At 43.0% G+C, this 17,312-nt stretch overlaps 2 protein-coding genes across 4 annotated transcripts in view; both read right to left on the bottom strand.

Moving 5' to 3' along the window:
- rbm10 (RNA binding motif protein 10) overlaps positions 1-6,214 on the bottom strand; it is a 34,665-nt gene extending 28,451 nt beyond the window's left edge. For 2 of the 3 annotated variants that reach the window (XM_034172531.1, XM_034172533.1), the window contains exon 1: positions 6,196-6,214. The gene's annotated coding sequence lies outside the window, so the exon portion shown is untranslated. Of the gene's footprint in view, positions 1-5,931; positions 6,117-6,195 lie in introns of those variants that run through there. The other variant, XM_034172532.1, reaches the window with a different exon arrangement.
- A 168-nt stretch (positions 6,215-6,382) lies between these two features.
- Positions 6,383-10,628, bottom strand: LOC117512453 (rho-related GTP-binding protein RhoA-C-like). The gene is made up of 5 exons (XM_034172534.1): positions 10,539-10,628; positions 9,849-10,004; positions 8,426-8,546; positions 8,205-8,335; positions 6,383-8,101 (listed from the first exon to the last, which is right to left on the bottom strand). Exons 1-5 carry the CDS (start codon positions 10,626-10,628, stop codon positions 7,928-7,930), a joined length of 672 nt encoding a protein of 223 aa, XP_034028425.1. The 3' UTR covers positions 6,383-7,927.
- Between the last annotated feature and the right edge of the window lie 6,684 nt (positions 10,629-17,312).

Raw genomic sequence — 17,312 nt, 5'->3', positions numbered from 1 at the left:
ACACAGAACAGTTCAACATAAAAAAATAAAAATAAATAAATAAATAAAAATCAAATACCTAATTAAAAACAGAAGTAAAAGAATAAAACATAAAATAAAAACTACTCATAAGAAAGAGAATAAAAATAGGTTTTAAGTCTTGACTTAAAAATGTCCACGGACTCCGACTGCCTCACTGAGGGCCATTAACTGGCTAACCCAGAATGAGATTGCCCACTCAACAAACTTCCCCAGCCTTCTGGACATGATGAAGGGACTTGGGCTGTTGTACCTGGCTTTTCACCTTTGGGTACCCCTAGAATGGCCAATTTTTACCTTGAATTTTCAAAAGCTTCCCCCCTTCCGCCCCGCCCCCCGGTCGCTGCGCTCCCTCGATATCACCACTACGCTAAAATTTTATCCTAGCTAGAACCCTGCAGTGTGCCATAATGAAAATAGTTGTAAAGGTGATTTTAGGTGATTAGCCTAACTATAAATGACAACCATGATACTTGGCAAATAAGCCACTTAGATTGTTTCTTAGCTTTTTATGAAAGACGGCTTCTTTTCACTACAGAGGTCAGTTGAGCTTTTAACGCACTGACAGAGGGTGAGGAAAAATGCAGACATTTTCTTTAGTGGCACAAACAAGTGCTCAATCACTTAAGTGTTTTGTTTGTTTTTTGGACTTTGAAGTTAAAAACCGTATTCAGATGGAGCCAGAACTTGCTATTATGTGGCATACTGTCCAAAACCAGGTGATTTTTCCGTTTCTTACGGAGCATGGCACCTGCTCCACACCGTGACCTCCATACAGACCAGTGCGCTGTAACGAAGCTGTATGACAAATGTACTGAAAATTTCTGGATCAAAAATGACTCCAATAAAAGCACAGACTGTATATATAATCGTTTTCTATAGAGAACTGAAAGAGCCAAAATGAAGCCAATGTCTGTGCTATGTTCTGTTCTGTATGGCGTCATGTTCACAGAAGCTAAACCACAAATGCATCCATCCATCCATTTTCCTCCGCTCTATCCGGAGTCGGGTCGCGGGGGCAGCAGCCCAAGCAAAGCCGCCCAGACCTCCCAATCCACACACACCTCCCCCAGCTCCTCCGGGGGAACCCCGAGGTGTTCCCAAGCCAGCCGAGAGATGTAGTCCCTCCAGCGCCTCCTCCCGATGGGACATGCCCAGAACACCTCTCCAGCGAGGCGTCCAAGGGGCATCCAAAAAAGAGCCACCTCAGCTGGCTCCTTTCGATGTGGAGGAGCAGCGGCTCGACTCCGAGCTCCTCCCGAGTGACCAAGCTCCTCACCCTATCTCTAAGGGAGCGCCCAGCCACCCTGCAGTGGAAACTCATCTCGGCCGCTTGTACTTGCGATCTCATTCTTTCGGTCATGAGCCAAATCTCATGACCATAGGTGAGGGTCGGAACGTAGCTCGATCGGTAAATCGAGAGCTTTGCCCCCCTACTCAGCTCTCTCTTCACCACGATAGTCCGATACAGCGGCCGCATCACTGCAGAAGCTGCACCGATCCATCTGTCGATCTCATGCTCCATCTGTCCCTCGCTCGTGAACAAGACCCCCAAGATACTTAAACTCCTCCACTTGAGGCAAGGACACTCCACCGACCTGAAGAGGGCAAGGCACCTTTTTCTGGTCGAGAACCATGGCCTCGGATTTGGAGGTGCTGATTTTCATCCCGGATGCTTCACACTTGGCTGCAAACCACCCCAGTGCACGCTGAAGGTCCTGATTTGACAAAGCCAACAGAACCACATCGTCCACAAACAGCAGAGATGAGATTCTGTGGTTCCCAAACCAGACCCCCAAACCTACACCATGGCTGCGCCTAGAAATTCTGTCCATAAAGATAATGAACAGAACCGGTGACAAAGGGCAGCCGTGGCAGAGGCCAACGTGCACTGGAAACAGGTTTGACTTACTAACGGCAATGCGAACCAAGCTCCTGCTGCAGTCGTACAGGGATTGGACAGCCCTTAGCAAAGGACACCGGACCCCGTACTCCCGGAGCACCCCCCACAAGGTGCCCCGAGGGACACGGTCGAGCGTCTTCTCCAGATCCACAAAGCACATGTGGACTGGTTGGGCGAACTCCCATGAACCCTCGAGCACCCGATGGAGTGTGTAGAGCTGGTCCAGTGTGCCACGACCAGGACGAAAACCACACTGCTCCTCCTGAATCCGAGGTTCGACTATCGGTCGAATTCTCCTCTCCAGTACTCTGGAATAGATCTTACCGGGAGGCTGAGGAGTGTGATCCCCCTGTAGTTGGAACACACCCTCCGGCCCCCCTTCTTAAACAGAGGGACCACCACCCTGGTCTGCCAATCCAGAGGCACCATCCCCAACTGCCACGCGATGTTGCAGAGGCGTGTCAACCAAGACAGTCCCACAACATCCAGAGACTTAAGGTACTCAGGATGGATTTCATCCATCCCAGGAGCCTTGCCACCGAGGAGCTTTCTAACCACCTCAGTGACTTCAGCCTGGGTGATGGATGAGTCCGCCTCTGAGTCCCCAGCCTCTGCTTCCTCTTCGGAAGTATTCCTTCCACCGCCCGACAACATCCCCAGTCAGGGTCAACAGCTCCCCACCCGCACCGTAAACAGTGCCGGTGGAGAGCTGCTTCCGCCTCCCGAGTCGTTGTATGGTTTGCCAGAATTTCTTCAAGGCCGACAGATAGTCCTCCTCCATGGCCTCCCCGAATGCATTGGAGGAGGACCATTGTATTTCTGGTCAGGAATATATACATATACACGTATACACACACGTGCGCACACACTTATGAAATAGATAAATAAGACTGGACTGTTGTCTCCTGGTTAATGTAACTAATCAATGTAATAAACATTTATTTGGGATGTCTAGATCTGATAGAAGCAAGCAGAATCAGACTCAAGATTTTTTTTTTTTCTGTACCTGATAAATTAAAAACGACTATGCAAGGAGAATGGTGAGGATCAAAGTCACCAAAACACCTGTAACAACTCAAACAATTGTAGGCTTCTGCAGCTGCAACTGAAAAACTGAGTATCATGCCACTTTTACATGTTGCATCAGCAGATACACAGCATTATGCTGCTCACAGAAGGATTTTAATACAAGAGATCAAATCTAACCTAGAGGTTTTCCACATACCTTCTGGCAAACTAACTGAAATGTCACATTTTCCAGAAAATCCGTCTCTGAATCCTTCTAGTGAAATGACAGCCAATGTTAAAATAATACCTTTAGGTCATATGGCCAAAGCAGCATGGTGGCTTAGGGGTTAGCACTGTTGCCTCAAAGCAAGAAGGTTATGGGTTTGATTCCCACACGTGGCGTTTCTGTGTGGAGTTTGCATGTTCTCCCCGTGTTTGCGTGGGTTGCCTCTGGATGCTTTGGCTTCCTCCCACATTTAAAGACATGCAGGCTAGGTGAATAGACTGTTTCACAGATACCTCCATTTTGGATTGAGCACAGTGCATGCTGGGATTGCTTGGGTACAAACCGCATTGTCCACCCACTCAAACATGCTGTAGACGTTGTGATCCTCCGGTGTGATCTTGTAAGGAAGTCATGAAACCCTGATGAATCTAATCATCGTACTCATTGTCATGCCAGTGTGTGCCTGTGTGAATAATGGGTGGGGCTGGTTTTTTTTTTTTTTTTTTTTAGGCGAGTCCACAATTTATCAGCCTCTGTCAAAGCCATTTAAAGATGCTAATCGTAACTCTGTTGTTGGTGTAAGTAAAGAGAATTGTCTGCCATTTCACAGTGTGCAGTTATTATAAGTTCCTCATTAACGTGCCTTTTTCTGTGGGGCAGCGCACGATTCTCTGGCGTCGACTGGACTGTTAATAGCTCCTGGTTTGCCGGTTCATGAAGTGAAGTTATGTCCGTGTAAAAGGGAGGAAAAAAAAAATATATATATATATATATATATATATATATATATATAAAACAATAATAATAATAATCCTCCATTGTTGTGGGATTTGACGGATTCCTGTAAGGTACCGCCTGGCAAACTGAAGTTATGTCCATGTTGTAAAGGAGAAGGGGATGGGGGTAAAAATAAAAATAAAAAAATAAAAAAAATCTTCAGACTCATTTGTGACAGTGTGTGTCTGAGAGTATAATAGGTGGTGCTGATTATTATTATTGTTATTTTATTTTTATTATTATTAACCCCCTCATTTTTTTACACAGACTATAAGCTTTCCAGCTGATAACAGCAGCATTTAGAGGTATGATCCTCATAATCAGTCAAATCCCACAACAAGGGAGGATTATTATTATTTTTACTAATTTTATTTTATTTTCCTTTTCCACAGACGTAGCTTCACTTCACGAACTGGGAGAGATTAATGGTCCAGTCAACGCCAGAGGATCGTGCGCTGTCCCACGGAAAAAGGCACATTAACGAGGAATTAATAATAATAACTGCACACTGTAAAACGACAGATGATTCTCTTTTCTTGCTCCAACAACAGACATGGGTCCCGGTCTTTAATCAGCAAACAGGTGAGTTACGACTGACATCTTTAAATGGCTTTGACAGAAGTTGATGAATACATTGTGGACTTGCTGCTTTAAAAAAAAAAATAAAATTATCAGCTCCACCCATTCGGTACTTCAGCATTTCCCATAATTCCCCTAGAGGCCCCCTGCGCTTCCCAGAACGCACCGCGGTGCCAGCAGAGTTTCGTCGTCTCACAGCGCATTGTAAACAATGGCAATGCGAGGACGTGGATGGTGTTGATTTTGCGAGTTCATGAACAATTATGATAATGATACGTTATCCGAAGTTGAGAGGGTTATCTAGAGGAGGTGTAGCACCTGTGATGGACTTCTGCTGTGGCCTGATGTTGTCTTATCCGTACTTCACGAGATATGTTTACACTGCGAGTGCTGAGCTCCTGACACTTGAACTCTGCTGAAACCAACCTCTTGGGTGAGTTACGGACCGCGAGACAGTGTGAAATTCACAACTGCGAAACAGAATTATACTCTGACACACACTGGCATGACAAAGGAGTACAATGATTAGATTCAGCAGGGTTTTATGGCTTAATTACCAGATCACACCGGAGGATCACAACTTCTACAACACATTCAAATAGGCGGTCGATGCGAGATGCCCCCAAGCCATCCCAGCATGCACTACGCCAAATACAGAATGGAGGTATCTGTGAATGAATGGTCTATTGGAAACTATAGAATTGTCCAGGTATCCCAAGCGAAAGAGGTCTCAATCTCAATGGGAATAACCTGGCTACATAAATAAATAAGTAGTACTGAATGTCTCACTAACTTTGATGCACTCACTGGGGTACATTTGCAACTGAAGATTTATATCAGTATTCTGCAGGATTACATTTAAACTGTAAAAAGACAGTCTTTAGAACATTTTGTACAAACGTAATATTGCATGCATAGCGTGGTACAGCGATACAGTATGTGTTGGCGTAGCCCAATATGGTGTTTTGAAGGTGCCCAAAATCTCGAGTGGCGCCCCTGGTTACTGAAACGGGTTATGCAGCAGTCAGAACTCAACAGCCAGGGAAGACAACCCAAATATCTGGCGAATTCACACACAAACCTACACCTAACTCGTGTCTAACAACTTAGCCTAAACCAAAATAACCATATCAATTTTTTATTGGTTGCTTAAAGATGTCATTAAATGGTGAGGTTTTCTCAAAATACATCGGTTGGAACTGTTAAAAACAGAATAATCATTCTTTTTAGTCAACTATCGTTGGTGCATCGCGCGCGCACACTACCACACAAATGTGCATTCAACGACGTGTGGCGGCTAAGCTAACTAGCAGGATGGCAGCTAGCTCGGTAAAGCTAACGCACAGGCACACACGGTAGAAAAAGCAACCTTCCGTTGGTGCAGTTACGTTTGTACGGATATTTAAGAACAACAGCTTACCAATATCACTCGTAATCAACAATTTCCTAACATCAACTGTGAAGACTTAGCAGAGCGCTTTATTTTCAAGAGAACGAAGTGTAAAATGGCCACAGCCAGAATGCTGCGTTCAGAACCCCCAGAAGGTCGGAGATTCCGGCCTCTAGCCCGGGGAAAATGCTTTGAACGCGTCGTGTCGGAATTTTCGATCGAAAACTAGCTCTATTGTGGTATTGGGTGGAGCAGATAATGACTCAAATTACCGAGGCAATCTTATGAACTCACTTTTTCCAGAAGCAGGCTTCGTTTTTAATTTTATGTCGGGTCTTCCTGAATATCCCAGGCTACTGAACGTACTCGAGGGGCGGGTCCAGCAAATTATTGTCGTGTTTGATTGGGGCCGAGGATAATAAACCACTGACGTCGACGATGATTGGCTGAAGGTCTTCGGCCAAAGTGAATGTCAGGCTGCTTTGAGGGTTTATGCCTATTTTTATTGCAAAAAAATGTACGATACAAACGGGATTTGCAATTATCTGCGGCAATAAACGGAATACACGTACACTTTAAAACAGGAAACCCTCAAACCCTCTTTAGTTGAAGGAAAAAGAAAGTCAGAAATCCAAGTTGTCACAGTACAAAAAAAAAAAGACACCCCACGCCCAAAACCCTCAAGCTTTAAACCCGAAAACCTCACCTTCAATTAACAATGTACATTACTATGGTTACAGATTATCATTTCACTGATATGACCAAAACAGCAGGATTAAGTAAAAATGATATAGTATGAAAATTCAACAATAAAAGTCCTACAACAATAATGAAACTAGCATTAAAGGGAAGCTGGGGAGAGTTGACTGAAAGGCAAACTTGAAATATGCATTGATTAGCATGTCCTTACAAGGCCTTGTATGACATACAGTACGAAAACGTCATAGTCATCATCCATCTGAAAGCAAAGTCAATTATCAATTACACAAAGAATGGTTGACCCACAGATTTAACAATTAAATGTCTGGTATACACAACAAAGATCCTAAAAACTATTTTTTTCAAACCTGATTGTGCCTCTAGCAATGTCTTCCAGAAAAGTGATGTCACTCAGAGTAGCCGATAATTCCATTACCTGCTCAGGCCATAAAATGTGACCGAGGGTAACTTTGGCAAGGAAACGGGGTTGAAGTTGTTAATGCAGAAGGCCCGTCCATGCATACAGTACATAAACACAAGGTACACACACACACAATCATTGCATGCAGACCTGCACTGGAGAAACCACATACGACACGCACATACACACCAAAAGTACAGGTAAGTTATTCAGTATGGGAAACCTCTCATACAAATTTAGACATACCCCTCTGCTGCGCCTGAGTCAGAATATGGGCCAGAACGGGCCACACCAAGGACACAGAAAGCATTCACAGACATGACGGGAGGACACTAAAAATATGTAATACCCCATCAGAGTTATGAATCCCTACCCCTCAACCAACTCTTCCTGAACCACTGCTCTCAAGGCACAACATAGAGGCGATACTGTGTAAGATATACTTCAACACGGTCTTAGTTCATACTCATCTAAAAAACAAAACAAAAAAATGTTTGTTTTAGAAACACCCACCCCATTGCCTCCGGTCATATTCCCATTGTCTTTGGCCTGTTAAGGACCCTTATACTCATCATTCCCATCATGGCACAATTTAACCCCTGTTTGCATCTACTCAACTTCAAAAGACCCAGACACTTGGCCCATAGACCTCTAGATTTGAAAGTTTTTAATAGACGTAAGCAAAATGGCACATGACCCCAACAAAGAAATGCAGGATCATGGTGAAGAAGCCTATCAAATTATTTCAGATCTGCATTCAAAATGCTGCGGGTTACTAGGGAATCAAAAATTGGGCATCCACATAACTTTTCTGGGCTCTCCCCAATATTCTCCCCTCTGTCAAATCTTAAAGTGAAGCTGCCCTCCCAGTTTGTGCTTGAGGGCAGTTAATTATTCTCCATAAGCCTATAAGAGAAGGCAGGTGGACTTCTTCCCACGTTTCTTGGCCTGCAGTGCTGCCCTAGTTGCCATCTCAAAGACTTCCCTCACACCATCTTTGGTTTTGGCAGAACACTCTTGGTAGCCATAGGCACTGATGCGGTTTGCCATCTCTTTTCCGTCCTCACCTTTAACTGGTTCCTGGAAGTAAAGAAAAAAAAAAAAACATGACATCTGTGACCTTTGCAGAGGCTAAAAAACATAGAACAATGCATGCAGAAACATTTTGAACAGAAGGACTAACTTGTTTCATTTTGGCAAGTTCTCGCCTGGTGTGCTCATCGTTACGGAGATCTTTTTTGTTGCCTACAAGGATGATGGGGACATTTGGACAGAAGTGTTTCACCTCGGGTGTCCACTTTTCTGGAATATTCTCTACATAAAATAACAAATTAAAAAAAGTTATTAGCAACATATTCATTTCACAAACATGAAGTTCAACATCAAGTGGTGGGACCGTGGTACCTAAACTGTCAGGGCTATCTACAGAGAAGCACATGAGGATGACATCAGTATCAGGGTAGGAGAGAGGTCTCAGCCTGTCGTAGTCTTCCTGACCTGCTGTGTCCCACAGTGCTAACTCCACCTGAGAGAGAATAAATGATAAAACTTGAGCATTTAGTGTGCATGAATACTTTAAGATATTTAGTCTTGCACTATAAACAACAGCAGAAAAGGAAGTAAATTCTATATAGGCCCTGAGGCCGTTTGGTGCCTGTGCTTATCACAGGATTCCACTGCTTGAAGCAGATGAGAGTCTACAACTCCCCCTGGATGGGACACCAGGTTACTTCCCCAGCCAAGGATCGCACCCATTTCTCGCTGGGTGGTGAAGTATCTCGTCCAAGATCCTTGGACGAGCCGGTGTTCCACATCAATGTTTCATTATGTCTCTGGGCCCATAAGAGTTACACTCCTTCAAATGATGCTGAAAGTCAAAACTACAAGCACATCTTGACTGTTTCATTTCAACCCCATTGCAGTAAAGGGACAAACCATGTGCTGTTGTACCACAACGGCAACTAAAAACTCTCAATTTACTGATCATAATCCTACTGACAGTTGTTTTTCTTTTTTACAGTTGATTCACTTAAAATTCTCCAGATTACTTCTTTTTTTTAGTATACAATAAGTAAAAATTTCCAACCCATACTTGGTGAGTGTTTAGCAAAATGAAAGACTATTCCTCCTGTAAAACAGTTACAACAAGATTATCAAGAATTTATCTAGTGTTCACACAGTCACAATTCATATTTATTAAAATCACTGAATAGCCTTTACTGATGTGTGTAAGGTCAATGTTGTGGCCGAATGGTCAGTGCACTGGCTTCTAAAGAAAAAGTTTCCCTGATGGCCGCTGCTCATTCTCCATGTAATGTGAAGTTCAGTCAGGAAGGGCATCCAGCCTAAATCTTGTGCCAAATCAAGAGGTAAATTTGTATCAGATATGCTGGGTGACTGAACGGGAGTGAAAAGGGGAAGAAGCCGAAAGAACTTACTTATTGATGTGTACGTAGTGGTGTTAAAAGAATGGTGGAAAATTAAGCTAAATCTCACTGAAACCATTTGAAAATGTTTGAAACCATTTCATCCACTGTTTTTCTTGGGGCTGAAAACAAAAACCAGTTTCAACAAAGACAAAAAAAATGAACATATAAGCACTGCTTTGATTATACTGACCAAGACAGTCGACTGTCAACTGATTACTTCAGCGCTATTTATAGTTATAGACAGGAAATTACATATATATATTAAAAAAAAACACACACACAAAACAGTCAATAATTGTCTCACAAATGCTCAAGAAAACTGGACCTAATATCTGAGCAAAATGCCTTTAGTTAAGGATCTTTGGACCTCCCCCTTTTTTTTTTTTTTAAAGTCTCACCTGTTTCCCATCCACTTCGATATCGGCCACATAGTTCTCAAACACAGTGGGGACATAGACCTCAGGGAACTGGTCCTTACTGAAGACGATGAGCAGACAGGTCTTTCCACATGCACCGTCCCCAACTATCACCAACTTCTTCCTGATGGCTGCCATCTATACAGAACAAAACAAGGTCTGTTTTTATTACAACACCACAAATCAGTCAGACACGACTTCATCAACAGCAACTTGAACCACATTGGGGATAAATCAGACTTTTATTATTTATGTTTTAACTCCTAGGCCACACTTGCAGTTTCTTCATTGCCACAGATCACATCTTAAATAACGTTATTACCGGTGTCCCCACCACATAAAGATTCAAGTAAAGATATCAATCTAAAAAAACTGTCCAAAGAAAAAGACCGAGGTGGCAAATAGTAAGATTGCCTCGATGGCAGAGGGCGAAAACAGAACAGTTCCGTGCCGTGTTCCCGTTTTCGGCTAAAAGGCTGTTTCGTCTGGGCCTGTCAAACCAGCTAACATTTGCTAGCCTCAAAGCTAAACGTTTCCCATCATTTTGGTTCCTGTCCCGAAACACATTCTTTCGAAAATGACAACTACGCAATTCACAAAATTGTTTGGACAATTCTGTACGGAAAACAAGACTCGTATTGAAATTTAAAAGCTGTAGGTTTACAAGATTACCGCTTGATGTTTCTGTGTCCGCCTTTCTTCTCTTCCTGGCCGACTGGAAACTCCGCCCACTGCAGATGCGCATGCGCACCACCACGTCATTCATCAGAAGTGTCGCGGAATCGTGAAGCAAACAAAAAACAAGTAAACAAAAACAGTCGCGCGCGCGCGCGCGAGAGAGAGAGAGAGAGAGAGAGAGAGAGAGAGAGAGAGAGAGAGAGAGAGAGAGAGAGAGAGAGAGTGTAAATGTTTGGTATTATGGTAAGGAATTGTGCTGCATTTATTTTAGAAGCAATTTTTTTATTTGGTGAGGTAAATTTTCAACAATAATTTTTTAAATGACATAAAAAAAAAAACTAAAAAAACAAACAAACCTGAAAAACTTATGTTAGAATATTTAATTTCATGTAACTTTATGCTGTATAAATGCCACTACGGTGGCCCTGAAGTGCAAAACACAACAGCAAATTGTACAGCACAACAGCAAATCACACAACACAACAGCAAATCACAGCACAACAGCAAATCACACAACACAACAGCAAATTGCACAGCACAACAGCAAATCGCACAACACAACAGCAAATTGCACACAAATCGTCGCTGACGGTGGTCCGTCCAATCAGCGACGATTCGTGTTGCCCGAAGGGACCTACCCTTTCCGTTTTGGTTAATGTTGTTGTCGTTTCTCTATTGCTGTTGTGCTGAGCAATTTGCTGTTGTGTTGTGCTGGGTGACTTGCTGTTGTGTTGTGCGATTTGCTGTTGTGCTGTGCGATTTGCTGTTGTGTTTTGCACTCTAGGGCCACTGTACTGGTCAATCTAGTTCTGTATACACAACCACAACCATCAGGAAGACCGCTGCTTTGACCGTGATCCAGAAGACGCTCAATGACGTCCTCCACAAGGAGGGCAGCCCACTAAAGTCACTGCTGAACCGGCTGACTGTTCACAGAGTGCTGTATTAAAACATACTGGTTCATGGAAAGTTGACTGGAAGGGAAGCGTGTGGTCGGAAAAGATACATAAGCAACAGGAATGACTGTAGCCTTGAGAAGACTGTCAAGCAAAGCCAATTCACGAATGAGGTCGAGCTTCACAAGCAGTGGACTAAAGCTGGAATCAGTGTATTAAAATCCACTATGCACAGATATGCTTAGGAAATAAACAAGTGTTGCATACCAAGCACAGTGGACTGTGGCTGTGTCCCATTTTGGCAGCGGCACACTTTGCAGGCTGTAACTGTAAGTCATTTATAATAAGTGGCACGAATAGGCTGTCCCATTTCAAAGGCTGCTTCTCAAGCAGCTGCCATAGGTGTCTTTCCCCTGTAAATGACAGACACAACAGATGCGTCCTTTATGGCCCAAAGTATCCCATGACTAATCAGTGCATATTTCCCATAGGTAGGTTGTGAGATTGAGAGAGAAGATTTCTTTTGCGAGTTCGATGAAGTGGTAGAGTGGTAACTGATGTTGGTAGATATTATAAAATTTACCATCTCTTCCCATCCCCTTTACCCTCCTTGAAACTATATCTGCCAATGACTATCTACCCTTCACCAACATTCCCGTTGACATCTGCATGGTGCCAGTCACCACTCTTTCACTCTTGGGTACCCACTTTCCACCATCTCATCAAACTCACTTCAGAAATCTTCTCTCTCAGTCTCACAACCTACATGGGGGCTTATGCACTGATGACATTCATCATCACTCCATTGATTTCCAACTTCATATTCATCACTGTCAGACACTTACATAATCTCCAACACACTTAAAACAGTGCATCCAGAAAGTATTCGCAGTGCTTCACTTTTTCCACATTTTGGTATGCCTTATTCCAAAATGGAGTATATTCATTTTTTTCTCAAAATTCTACTCACAACACCCCATAAGAACAAAATGAAAAAGGTTTTTTGAAATGTTTGCAAATTTATATATATATATATATATATACATATACATACAAGGTCTGTTAGAAAACTATCCGACCTTTTTATTTTTTGCAAAAACTATATGGATTTGAATCATGTGCACTTGCATCGGCCAAGCTTGAACCTTCGTGCGCATGCGTGAGTTTGTTCACGCCTGTCGGTTGCGTCATTCGCCTGTGTGCACACCTTGTGGGAGGAGTGGTCCAGCCTCCTCGGCGGATTTTCATTGTCAGGAAATTGGCTGATCGACTGCCGCTTTACTGCATCAAATTTTTTCCAGAAACTGTGAGAGACAGCCAGGTGGAAACCATTCGGAAGATTCAGACGGCTTTCAGGGACGATTCTATGGGGATCACACAGATTAAGGAGTGTTACAACCGGTTTAAAGACGGCGCACAATGGTGGAGGGCGCGCTGCGCTCCGAGCGGCGATCAACAGGCTGAAACAACCAGATTATTTCCAAAGTGAAGGCTGTGTTGATCCGAGACGTTGTCTGACTACTACAGAAATGGCAGAAGATGTGGACATTGCACTTTTTCGGCACATTTCACTGTTACAGGAGTTTTTGTCATGGAAAGAGGAGCGGAGGAATTCGCCACGGAGCCGCTAATGGCACGGGACAAAAGCACCTCCGTGTTGGTCTCACAGGACATGTTCTAACATGCCCAGCTCTTGCACCATTCGGAAGATTCAGACGGCTTTCGGTGGCTTTTCAGTCGTGTGACTATCCGAGAAATTGTGGACGAACTGGACATGCCACAACATGTCCTGTGAGGCTTCATCACGGCATTGCTTGTTGTTGTGCGCCATGCGCCTCCGTCCTGATGCGCGAATTCCTCCGCACGTCTTTTCATGACAAAAAACTCCTGTAACAGTGGAATGTGCCGTTCATTTCCAAAGTGAATGCTTTGTTGATCCGGGACGTGGTCTGACTACAAGAGAAATGGCAGAACAGTTGGACATCAGCACTTTTTCAGCATGAAAAGATGTGCAGAGGAATTCGCGCGTTGGGACGGAGGCGCATGGCGCACAACAAAAAGCAACGCCGTGATGAAGCCTCACAGGACATGTTGTGGCATGTCCAGCTCGTCCACAATTTCTCGGATAGTCACACGACTGAAAAGCCGTCGAAAGCCGCCTGAATCTTCCGAATGGTGAAAGAGCTGGGCATGTTAGAACATGTCCTGTGAGACCAACATGGAATTGCTTTTGTCCTGCGCCATTAGCGGCTCCGTGGCGAATTTCTCCGCTCCTCTTTCCATGACAAAATGTACTGTAACAGTGGAATGTGCCGAAAAAGTGCTATGTCCACATCTTCTACCATTTCTGTAGTAGTCAGACGATGTCCCGGATCAACACAGCCTTCACTTTGGAAATGATCTGGTCGTTTCAGCCTGTCGATCGCCACTCGGAGTGCGGCGCGCCCTCTGCCATTGTGCGCCGTCTTTAAACCGGTTGTAACACTCCTTAATCTGTATGATCCCCATAGAATCATCCCTGAAAGCCGTCTGAATCTTCCGAATGGTTTCCACCTGGCTGTCTCTCACAGTTTCTGGAAAAATTTGATGCAGTAAAGCGGCAGTTGATCAGCCAATTTCCAGACAATGAAAATCCGCTGAAGAGGCTGAACCACTCCTCCCACAAGGCGTGCTCACAGGCGAATGACGCAACCAACAGGCGTGAAAAAACTCATGCATGCGCACAAAGGTTCGAGCTAGGCTGATGCCAGTGCACATGATTCAAATCCATATAGTTTTTGCAAAAAATAAAAAGGTTGGATAGTTTTCTAACAGACCTCGTATATGTATGTATACGAGGGCTGTCAATAAAGTAGCGGTCCTTTTAATTTTTTCAAAAACTATATGGATTTCATTCATATGTTTTTATGTCAGACATGCTTGAACCCTCGTGCGCATGCGTGAGTTCTTCCACGCCTGTCGGTGACGTCATTCGCCTGTGAGCACTCCTTGTGGGAGGAGTCGTCCAGCCCCTCGTCGGAATTCCTTTGTCTGAGAAGTTGCTGAGAGACTGGCGCGTTGTTTGATCAAAATTTTTTCTAAACCTGTGAGACACATCGAAGTGGACACGGTTCGAAAAATTAAGCTGGTTTTCAGTGAAAATTTTAACGGCTGATGAGAGATTTTGAGGTGATTCTGTCGCTTTAAGGACTTCCCACGGTGCGAGACGTCGCTCAGCGCTCCCAGCCGCCGTCATCAGCCTGTTCAAGCTGAAAACCTCCACATTTCAGGTTCTATTGATCCAGGACGTCGTGAGAGAACAGAGAAGTTTCAGAAGAAGTCGGTTTCAGCATTTTATCCGGATATTCCACTGTTAAAGGAGATTTTTTTAATGAAAGACAAAATTTACAGCAGATGCCCTTCTTGAAGCAACCTTAATCATTTTTCCAGGCATGGAACCACAACACTCCGAATCCGCTGGCTTATGCACCCAAAGTGGCTGAGGTTTGCCAAAATTTACTGTTTCCAGCTTCTACCCTCTTTCATTTACCCAGACTTGGGACCGGTGCTTAAAGTAGCTGTACTTCCGTTGGCTATTAATAATAATAATAATAATAAAAATAATAATGCCTTCAGCATCAATCCAGCCATGAAGTCAGAAATGCCTTGGTGTATACTGATATACAGTGTAATCTGGTAACATCCTAGTGGTATATGTACACATTAGTTCCCAGCATGCCTCAAGTCAGTTATATGACTGAGTCACCTAGTGGTTACATTAAGTTCAAGGACTTAGTTGAGGATAGGGAAGTGTGGACTGAGCTGCTTCATCTGCTGCCACAACCCGGTAATCATCAGAAAATGAATGAACGAATGACAGACATCTTTACATTTGTTTGTCAAGCTTTTTTTTTCTTTTTTTATACAGCAGACCACTGAAAATATGCAAAAGAATAGGAAATTTGTAAAAAGCTGATAATTACTGTATGGATTCTTCTCACTGGCCCTAACACACACACACACACACACACACGTTACATAATTCAACCTTCAGCTCAAAGTATTTTATGTATGTTATTATATGTTTATGTTTTTATTATTTGCACTTTTTATGGGTTGCTTTTTTAAATCATGTTTTAATCTTTCAATTCTTTTGTTGTGTTTTCCATGTTATGTTGCGTGAAACGCCTTGAGGTGATTTTATTGTGAATTGCCGCTATCATCTTCTTCTTTGTCTTTTGGCTGTTCCCGTTAGGGGTCACCACAGCAGATCAATCGTTTCCATCTCACTCTGTCCTCTGTATCTTCCTCTCTGTCACACCATCCACCTGCATGTCCTCCCTCAGCACATCCATGAACCTCCTCTTTGGCCTCCCTCTTCTCCTCCTGCCTGGTGGCTCCATCCTCAGCATCCTTCTCCCTATATACACTGGGTCCCTCCTCTGCACATGTCCAAACCATCTCAATCTCGCCTCTCTGACTTTGTCTCCAAACCGTCCCACCTGAGATGTCCCTCTGATATGTTCATTCCTAATCTTGTCCATTCTTGTCACTCCCAAAGAGAATCTCATCATCTTCAGCTCTGCCACCTCCAGCTCTGCCACCTGTCTTTTTGTTAGTGCCACCGTCTCTAAACCATACAACATAGGTGGTCTCACTATTGTCTTGTAAACTTTTCCCTTCACTCTTGCTGATATTCTTCGGTCACAAATCACTCCTGCCACCTTCCTCCACCCACTCCACCCTGCCTGCACTCTCTTCTTCACCTCTTTAAGTTAATACATTTTAATTTGAATTTTTATTTGGTTCAAACATACAATAGTATCAGATCTCTGTCATAATAGGTTATGATTTTGTGGAATTTCAGTTGCTGATGAAACATCACATTCATCAAATAACTCTCCAAAGGCAAAATCAACAATCTGGAAATCAAACACATCATATCCAAGTAGCACCAAATATGTTCAGCTTCACTCTCTCTTACACAAGACAGGAGCTTCTTCAGTATCTGGAAAAAAAATAATTAATTAATTTCTGTTTTAATTAAGTTCTGCCACAATGGCAGCAGCCATTACCATGGGGTCATGAAATCATAATGACAAAAGCTCAAGGACACAAAGACTTTTAGTATGTTGTTGACCATTAAAGGATTGTCTCAAGTAATTTTTCTTACCTTTTCTGTTAGTTACTGAAACATGAATTATCACTCATAATTCATGTTTTTGTGCAAACTAATGTTGAGTAGGATAATTTCTCTCTCTCTCTCTCTCACACACACACACACACACAAAATCACTTCTTCAGCATTAATGAAATAACCAAGGCAATGACTCATTGCCCTTATCTAACTTTTCTTTACTCAAAGTTAGAGGTCTGACACATTTGCCAACCACAGTACAACAGAAAACCACATTTCAGTATCATATAGCAACTAAATATGATCATTGTGTTTCAATGGTCTCTAATTTGACATTAGCCCTTACAACCTTGAGATGCATTGTGTTATAAGAAAACAGTCCACAAAGTAAGACTGAAATTGCTCTCTCGCATTTTGAAGATATCACTGCAGGGAGTGAGGCTAATGGGTTATTAAAAATTGTGCTCTCACATTTTGCCATCTCCAAAAAATTATTTTAAATTGTCTCTGCATCAATGCTTTATTGGGTGTATAAACTTGAGATTATTTGCAGTCATTTGTGTGTAGCTCAGTTTATTTGAAACACCAGTGTGACACCTGTATTAACAGTTTTGGATAGTCTCACTACACATCATTTCAGTTCAATTCAATGTATTTATACATCCACATTGTACATTTGATATTTTTTTAGTTACCATAAAAGCATGATATCCCATATAATGTTTATACACCAGCAAAATGAAGTACTTCATTATA

This window comes from Thalassophryne amazonica, chromosome 6 (genome assembly GCF_902500255.1).
Source record: "Thalassophryne amazonica chromosome 6, fThaAma1.1, whole genome shotgun sequence".
Taxonomy (NCBI): Eukaryota; Metazoa; Chordata; class Actinopteri; order Batrachoidiformes; family Batrachoididae; genus Thalassophryne; species Thalassophryne amazonica.
This window is presented reverse-complemented; position numbering and strand designations above follow the sequence as displayed.